The 9,441-nt window shown below is 34.6% G+C and overlaps 1 protein-coding gene across 1 annotated transcript; it reads left to right on the top strand.

Annotated features, from left to right (window-relative positions):
* The first annotated feature begins 1,068 nt into the window (after positions 1-1,068).
* LOC112525740 lies at positions 1,069-4,447 on the top strand. Its single transcript, XM_025135981.1, has 7 exons — positions 1,069-1,229; positions 1,822-2,380; positions 2,643-3,125; positions 3,208-3,333; positions 3,518-3,649; positions 3,742-4,094; positions 4,175-4,447. Exons 1-7 carry the CDS (start codon positions 1,116-1,118, stop codon positions 4,244-4,246), a joined length of 1,839 nt encoding a protein of 612 aa, XP_024991749.1. The 5' UTR covers positions 1,069-1,115; the 3' UTR covers positions 4,247-4,447.
* Positions 4,448-9,441: the final 4,994 nt, after the last annotated feature.

Here is a 9,441-nt window from a genome sequence, read left to right as displayed (position 1 = left end):
ACGATCAAATCCTTGAACTACGAAATCCAATAGAACCCGTTCTATTCAATTCATGAACCAAACAGGGTCAAAGAATTTGCTTATAAGAAATTTCCATTTTAATTTCGTTAATTCCTTTAAATTCTACAAACCAAACGTCACTTATTATTTCTGAGAGTCGTACATAATCCACATAAATATCATAGTAACAACTTTATTAAAAAAGAGGAGAAACATATGGGTATGTAGCTCTAGTGATGGTCAAAAACCGGTCCCGGGTTGGGCCGGGCTGAATCGGTCCCAAGCTTTCTTATAACCGGTTCCGGTCGAAAATGGTAGGACCGGTCAAGGTACTTCATAATCGGTTATGAGCCGCCGGTCCCGGTCCCGGTCCCAACCGGTCCCGACATTAAAAAATAAGATTTTTTTTTAATTTTTTTAATGATATATATTTTTAATACATTATAAAATTTACAATTGAGTCACTCAAATATACTTTAAAAATACGTTTTAATATAATTAAAATTACATTGTCTTATAAAAATACATTATAAAATTATTTGAAAATACATTTATTTATAACATTATTTGAATTTTCGGACCGGACCGGGTCAATCCATAGCCGGTCCCGATCCCACGAAACTACCAAAAACCTCAACTGGTCCCGATTTTCGGTCCCATAACCGGTCCTTACCGGTCTGGACCGATTTGGCCATCACTGTAGCTCTAAAGAGTAAAGGTCGGCCCATGGGCTGCAAGTCCAAGCCCATTTCTGATATGAAACAATCTCCAACGTTAAAATTGATTAAAAAATTAAAAAGAAAAACACTTTTCCAAGGTTGAAATCCCTATAATTAAAGTATTATAAACATTTAATGCATGACGTACAAGTTTTTTAAGCACTAGTTGTTTGGAATTAGAAATTACTGATCTGTGATAAAGAGATAGACCTAACAAATTTCAAATTTCCGCTGCTCCAACGGTAACATCCGCGGAAGGGTTAGTGTATAAATACGTCTCGAAGGTTCCAGCCTCCCCCATCGCATTTTGAGCATCTCACTCATTTGTCGACTCACGAATTCATAATCATTATCAAACCCTAATTTTCTCTCTTCCACTTCGTCAATTTGGATTTCATGGATTTCCACAGCCTTACCAGAAGAGAGCTTCAATCTCTCTGCAAGCTCAACAAGATCCCAGCTAACATCACCAATGTTGCCATGGCTGATGCTCTTCAATCTCTTCAGACCGTAAGTTCTTTGATTCTAACCTGATTGGATGGATGATTTAAAAAACAAATAGTTTGAAATCTAATCGATGTTGTATATAAACAGTGATTGGTTTCCTAATGTATCGATTTTCTTGTATAGATGTCCAGATTTCAAACTATTTCAACAAACTATTTCATCGATTAGATTTCCTATATCTGATTGTGGTTTTGCTTGTGAGTTTTAGATTTCATCGATTAGATTAGATTTCTTACATCTGATTGTGGTTTTGCTTGTGAGTTGTTAGTGATATCGTGGTAGGTTCATGTTGAACTAGTTTGAAATCTAATCCATGTGCATCAATTTTATGGTAGAAACATCCAGAAATTATTAGTGATTTCAACGAAGTTATTATTGATCTCAAATCGTGGGAATGAGGAGTTTCTGAATCAACGAAATTATTAGTGATTTCATCATGTTTTTCTTACATCTGATTGTTGTTTTGCTTGTGAGCTGTTAGTGATATCGTGGTAGCTTGTTGAAATAGTTCGAAATCTAATGGCTGTGCATATAAACATTGATTGGTTTCCTAAATGAATCCATTTGAAAAATGGTTGTTTATGTTAATTAATAGGTTGAAGGTATTGAGGAGTTTTTGAACGTCTCACAGTCTGAGACCGATGGGTTGGTTGAACCAATGGAAAAGGTTGAGGTTTCTTCTCCTAAAGCACCTCAAACAAGATGCAGAACATCTACTCGGCAAAAGGTGAAAAATGGGGATGGTGTAAATTTGCCGCCCACTGCCACAAGGACAACTCGCCGTGGAAGCAAGCAATTGACCGCAGATGTGGAAGATTCAAAGAGCAATATGGTTAAAACCCCCGCTATTGCCAGCACCAGGAGGAAGGCTCTGGCAACTTCGTCTTGCCGGAATGTCAACAACCGACTGAATGAGTGCGAAGAAGAGGCAAAAAAGGAGAGTACTGTTCAGAAAGCATACAGCACAAGGCGATCGACTAGGCTGACTGAAAAGAAATCTGCAGAGCCGGAAGTGAAGAAGGAAAGTGAAAAAGCAATTAAGATGAATTCATTTGTGGATGAAATGGATGTATTATCAAAAGTGGATGAAGTGAATGTGACATCAGAAGAAGTGTGCGAGCTGGATGAAGCTCCAGAGAACACAGTGGGATCAGGTATGCATTTCTACATCACATATGAATATATTTTTACAATATGTGCATACCCTTTTATATAAATGTAACTTTGAAACACTGAGCTGTGTGGAACATAGATCATATGCATGGCAGTAATTTTAATAGGTATATATTGCTAAAGTTTAAGAAAGTTTCATCTAATCCTTGCTTGATTTGTTTCTTTGACATCCACATGTGAGCTTGTTTTACTCATCTCAATTGCACTAAAGACTAATTTACTGTTAAACCAACAATTATGCAGGCATGCCAAATGCGGAAGTGGCAGACATTTGTAAAGCCTTTGAGAAACTTGATGTCCTGATTAACGGAAGTGCTCCGAGTTCAGTGCTTGAGAAGGATGTGGATATTGAAGTTGCACACAAAAATGGAGAAGAAAAAGATTGTGGCGAACTTGATAATCTAAAGCTGGAATCAGATGAAACCCCAAATCCAAGTGAGGACGGGGATTTAGAAGGGAAACTGATGATTGAAGAGAAGTTTGATCTGGGAGAAAAGTTTAGTTCTGAGGAGGCTGAGAATGATGAGGTATTTGATCAGAAAACAGAGTTAGATGGCATCTCAAGCCCGTGTGAAGATGATGATTCAGAAGAGAAACTCGATTCTGGGGAGAAGTTTGATGCCACTGAAGTTAGCTCTAAAGAAATTTCAGGAGATAACTTGAGTGCCTCCAAGGATCATGATCTTGTTATGGCTCCAGAAGAAGACTCTGATAGCTTCGAATCAGGTGAGGACTTGTACAAAGCAATATGATTAAGTTGCTCAACATCAATCAATCAAACTAATGAACAATTATGTAAATGTTGCAGGAGATGAAGAAGTAGATATAGATACCCCATTTAACACCGAGAACTTGAGTGGTGCACAAGAATTTGAACAGGAAGACATGCTCTGTGCTGTTTCAGAGATGAAGGATCAAGTCCTGGAGAACAATGGTAAATTTGAAATACCTGCTAATAAACATACTGTGTACAACATTGAATTCTAGCAATTACATCAGTATCTTGTCGTTGTTTCCCACTTCGGCTAGACACATATCATTAAACCCGTATATATCAAAGGGGTCTTTTAGAAACAAAAATATGTTCCACATATCCTTACAAGAATATGTTCTTTCAGAGTATTCAAGTTTGGTGAGCGATATGGTTCTTTCCATCACCGAGAATCCGAGCGAGGCTTTTGAATCGGACAATTTTAGCACTGCTGATGAAATAACCAAAAATGATATGGAACAAGTGTCACAAAACATGGGTATGTGGTCAAATCTTTTTTCTAATCAAATCCTAAATATATGGCCATTGTTGATTCTGGGTACATGATATAACATTTTCTTATTATTGCAGTTGATGAAACCTTAGATGTAATCCCTGCCATCGATAATACCATAACGGCTGAAGAAGTTCAAGATCTTAAACTCTTTACTGAATTCCGCGAGTTTCCATCCAAGAAAACTCCGATCAAGACACCAACATCATTCAAGAACACGAGTAGAATTGTTTCGGATGATAAAGAGAACATTGATAGTGGAAGAAAATTGCAGAATGTTTTTGTGGATGAAGGAAAGAAGAGCAAGAAAGAGAAGGATGAGAATGATAAGGTGAAGAGTTTACATGAGATAAGTATGAGGCAGCTAAGAAAACAAGTGAAAGCATTGACATTGAAGAACCTCAATGCTCATGAAGATGCTGCTGCTAAGGTGAGCTTATTTTGTTCATTTACCCATATGGGTGCTTAATTGTGTGCTTAATTAGATGCTAATGTTTAATTAATGAACAGGAGGCTGCAACAAGACCAGCGTTGCAAGTACTATGTGAGAACCAATTGGTGGGTGGTGAAACAAAGAAATGAGAGGGTATTTGTAGGCAGAATAATAAGTTGGAATTTGATCATTTCTGATGATGATATTGAGATTGGAGGGTGTTTTAAAGACCTTTGATACGAAAACTCGTAGAATTCCTCATATGGGATGAACAATGACTAATTGTTTTTGTCCCAAGTTTGATTTGATCTTGTTGTAACCGGTATATGTTTTCCGTTCAAAAGTGATATGCGAGTTATTTGTTTTCTTCTTTTCTCATGTGTTCTCTCACTCTAAATATAATGATTAAGGGAACATAATGATTAAGAGAGCGTCATCTCTATCGTTTTTGTGAAGACGTTTGATTAAAGTTTGGTAAGAAAGAAGATGATAAAACTAACTTCAACATATCGAAATCAAGTGAATTATTAACAACAATAGAGATAAAATGCTAATTAAGGTGTCGTTTACCAAACGCTTATCTGGATACGCATTTATGATAAAATATGGCAAGGATTAAGAATCTTACCGGTAGGAGTGAACCAAGGACCAATAGTCTTACCGGTGAGGGTATTGTTGAATTTTACCAGTAAACGCTTATTGGATAAGTGTTTGGTAAATGGCCCCTAAATTTTCATCATGTATATAATATTCATCATGTATATAATAAGTGACTTAATTAGCTGTTTGAACCTTCATCACGTAAACATGAACCAAAATCTTTACACACCCATTAAGTGACTTAAGACATTAAGCAGTCCTACAATGATTGCATAATCCTACAAAAAAATTTGAGGTAAATATGAGAACTAGGGGCATGTGCCCCCTACCTCGGGTGGATCCGTCCATTTGCGTACGTATCGAGTAATGAAGGGATTCGCTAGGGATTAGAGTGTGCTTCGTGACCATATTTCACGAAAAACAAATCACTCAAAAGTTACAAAACAAGATCGATCATCGGTCGGGTTTGAATGTCATCTGAAAAATCATTGATTCCCATCAGATCCAAGGCCCTTGACATTTTCACTAAACCTATTTAATAAGATAAACAAAACATGAGCTTTTTAACCAGGTTTGTTTTCAATAAGTAAAAAACCCCAGCTTTATCAAGCAAACGGGATTTGGGTTCGAAAATAGGCTCAATTAGGTTTTTTCGGGTATTTTCAGTCTTAGCTTTTTTCTGAGTCTTGATAAAAAGTTTGTTTGATTGGGTTTTAAGCCCTAGCCTGAGCCAAACTCGAGCTTCGAATTCTTTTATTGTGCATTTTAGCTTTGTACAATTAATTCTTAAACATTTGATCATTAATCACTAACGATTTTAACATGATTAAATCTCAATTATTAAGTTGGACAACTCTTATTCATCTTAAATTTTATTAAAACAAAAATACTTTTTTTAAAATTATTGTTTGTCGTAAAAATATCATATCATAATAATTTATTTACATTTATGAACAATATTCATGCATTATGTAATAAATATGCATTTCAACCATTAAACGGCCATCATATCTTACATGATGACAACAAGTTTGTATGACCCAAAAAGTATAATCTTTTTAACATTTCTTTCTCGGCAAAATATCGTAAACTCTTATAATAGTGATTAAGAGGTTGTTTACCAAATGTTTATCTGATAGTGGTTTATGGGTTATTTATCATATTAGATGAACATGGTAAGAGCTTAAAATTTTACCCGGTAAGAGTGATGACAACGACCAAAAGTCTTATCAAATAAAAAGGATGATGATTCTTATCCGCTTAATGCTTACTAGATTAATTATTGCATACGATGCAATCTAGATAAACTAAAATACCCAATAAGATAAAAATGTCGACTATGATAAGCATTTGGGAAAACAGTTCTTCGGTTATTTATATGATTTGCAAGGCTATAAAGGTCGAAAAGATCTCATAAAGATTTTATCCCTTGACATTGTTTGATTGCCTCTCCTTATCACATTCTAGGATGAGCATCACGTTTCTCTTCGGTTGTTCTCCTTTGATGGGACTGTTGGCTTCTTTTTTGTTGTTATTTTGGGTTTTCTTGTCCCTGCTCTTCTTGGTCCGTTTTCTTTATTTTGATGGGATGCTGCACCTCCTTTTTGCTATATCTTTATTGGGTTTTTTTTTCCCTTAAAGTTGAAAATTTATAAAGTTTAAGGGTATTTCAGTAAATGGTAGAATTTTATTAAAAAGTCGTTATCCAAGTAAATTATTATAAATCCTAAGGCGAAAGTTATAAATCATAAGAGCGTTCACACACAGTCCTTTATGCAATTGCAAATAGTCTTTCATTACATATGACATGCCACATGGTTAGAATTGTATTGTAAGATTTTTACATCTTGCAATTGCAAGCTCTCTCTCTCTCTCTTTATATATATATATATATATATATATATATATATATATATGATTACATACGTGGGACCATCACATTAATTTATATATTTATTTTAATAATTACAATATGTTTAATTAATCTTTATATTTAATTAATGTTGCAATGGGAACCACTTTTGAATATGCAGGATTGAAAGAACAAAAGTTAATATGACACAATTGAAAGTATAAATGAATTGCAGGTATGCGGATGGTCTAATTACCAGAATATGTGTCTGGTCCTTAACCGGTCCCATAACCGGTCCTGGTCCAGATCGGTTTCGATCCAATAAAACCGACCAAATTATGAACCGGATGTAACCGGCGGTTCTGTAACCGGTCCTCACTGGTCCGGTTCTTAGCCGGTCCCGGTTCTGGTCCTCCGACGGTTCCAGCCCGGTCCCTGACGCCGGTTTGGCCATCACTAATGTTTATGATATATGCCCAACAATCTATCTTTGTTTGCCATGGGCTTGGCCCAATTGTTTCCAGGCCGAGGTCCAACTCGGTTAGCCCAAACACCACCACCACTCGTTAAGTCAAAATTGGTGTTCCAAATAAATTACCAAAAAGGTTTAAAAAAATATGCAAAGGAGTTGTGTTTGATCGAGACCAACTTGTTTTTGTGAGACTTGTGAGATCATAGTTTTATACGTGAAACGTTACAGCAAAACATTGTGAAAGTAAGAGAATCCGAACCTTCACAACAAAAATACTGTGAAGTTTAAAGTGTAAAAAAAATGGTTTCACGGATCTCACGAAAACAAGTTGGTCTTACACAATCTCAAGTCAATATATAAAAATTACATTTTTAATTAAGTAAACCGTAAAATTAATTCTTTTAATTTTTTTTAAATTTTATAATTAAAAATGAAATTAAAAACTAGACACTTACTTTTAAAAACAGATAATTATTTTTAAAACTAACTAAAATATTAGAATGCAATAGTGCATGTTTTTTCCCAAATTTAAATCATACTTTATGTATTTTACCATATATAATATTTTTGGTTCACAATTATATATAGAGATCGATCTAGCATTATAATCAACTAAGATGTTCGATTTTTAGGTTACTTTTGGATGTCCTACACCAAGTACCATCATAATGACGACGAAAACTCAAAATTAAATGCTTATGCTTGTCTTGTGAGACCATGGTAGATCAATAGAGTCCATAAAGACGACTCTAATGACATAAAGATTATTCGGATTGGTTTAGAAAAACATGCCGAAATTGAAATAAGATCGAAAAATCAACCACCAGATTAGCATCAGTTATGTTAAGAGTTAAATTAACTGATAGATGAATTCATTTAAATAATACTATATGAACAGAAGAAATACGTGATATCTGTTAAACTAGTGAAATGCCCGAGCTAACGACAACAATTGAATACCAAGACTAAACAAGAACGCACATGTCATATCTTAAGTGTTACCTTCTTTGGTGATTTAAGGAGTTTTTAAGATATCTTTAAAATAAAGTGTCGTATTAACTACTACAAAACAAATGACTTTTACCCATAAAAAACACTCAATAAAATTTTTATATGTGACTGATTAGTGATTAATCACCAAGAAAAGACCAATGGTTCTGTTAGAATACAATTTTTTCAAGAAAATACCAACGGATCACTCAAAAAATACCTTATCATTGAATTGAGTTTTCCACCAACAATTTACTCATCAAATCTTGTGACGGTTTTCTAGCAAATCACTTCTTTAGCAACAGATTTCCCAGGAATATATCCATGGGTAAAAAGTCTTCCATATAATAGTAAACTATTTTATAGGACACTATTTGAAAAAGGTCCCATAAACACTGTTTGGGTAAACATTCACTTCCACAACTGACGTGAGAAATACCCTTGATTGACGTGGGAAATACCTTCGATAGACATGGGAAATTCCCTCGACAGAACCTTATTATTCATTGACATCGATATCTTCGACGACCAGGGCACCCATGATCAACGAGCGACAACAATGATATCTTTCTATCTTGGATTATCACTAACGTATATTTTCGTCAGACAATAGTTATCTTTCTAATTTATCGTAGGTCCTATATATAACTAAAAAGTTATGATCAAGATTCGTCTTATCAACATATCAAAGATAAACGATGGGCCATATTCAATTGTATCATCAAAACACGATCGTTACAATTATTATGGTTATTAAATCAATAGTTATAAATGCTCAAGTATAAATAAAGAGGTCAAGACATTGGAAGGGACACATGATCATCAACTCACATGTGCTCTCAAAGAATTTTCTACATCTAGAATGGTTACATAATTTATTATCCATGACATACGAATTATCCACGTTCTGTAACAACAACAACGGTTATTCCATGTTCGATGTGTTTATCCACGTTCTATTATTAAGGACGACGTCGATCGTTCATCGACGATATCTTCAATCGTCCGTGGTTTTTACCCTTGACGAGGTTTTCCACGTCAACCCAATCTCTTGTCTCTTTTACTTTTTCGTATTATTGTCTTGTTTACTTTGAACAATACTTCTTTAGTTGATTAATCTCGTAATCCAAACTTTAAATTATTTTTTGTGCAATTTTTGGCATAAACTAACACGAATGTCATATAAACATTATTAGTGTTACAAAATGAGTTTATACCTACTGCAACATTTTTAGATAAATAAACGCTATGTGAGAACTAGGAACAAGTATAGACATAGGCAGAAAATAGAATTATTCCTCAAATTAAATATTCAATTCATAACAATTAAACAATGTGTTTGCCTTCCACATAGAGTCAAGACGACAGAGGTGGAATCAAAAGCAAAATTTCATTAACAATGATATCATAATTGCAGAATTACTAACATA

Source organism: Cynara cardunculus (assembly GCF_001531365.2).
Source record: "Cynara cardunculus var. scolymus isolate 2C chromosome LG 13, CcrdV1, whole genome shotgun sequence".
NCBI classification, from domain to species: domain Eukaryota; kingdom Viridiplantae; phylum Streptophyta; class Magnoliopsida; order Asterales; family Asteraceae; genus Cynara; species Cynara cardunculus.
This window is presented reverse-complemented; position numbering and strand designations above follow the sequence as displayed.

Bases quoted from the DNA above. Each gene is read 5' to 3' on its own strand.
- LOC112525740 (XM_025135981.1), top strand. From the start codon at position 1,116: ATGGATTTCCACAGCCTTACCAGAAGAGAGCTTCAATCTCTCTGCAAG. The intron at 3,334-3,517 runs GTAAATTTGAAA...ATGTTCTTTCAG, and splicing joins TCAAGTCCTGGAGAACAATG to AGTATTCAAGTTTGGTGAGC. The intron at 3,650-3,741 runs GTATGTGGTCAA...TTATTATTGCAG, and splicing joins ACAAGTGTCACAAAACATGG to TTGATGAAACCTTAGATGTA.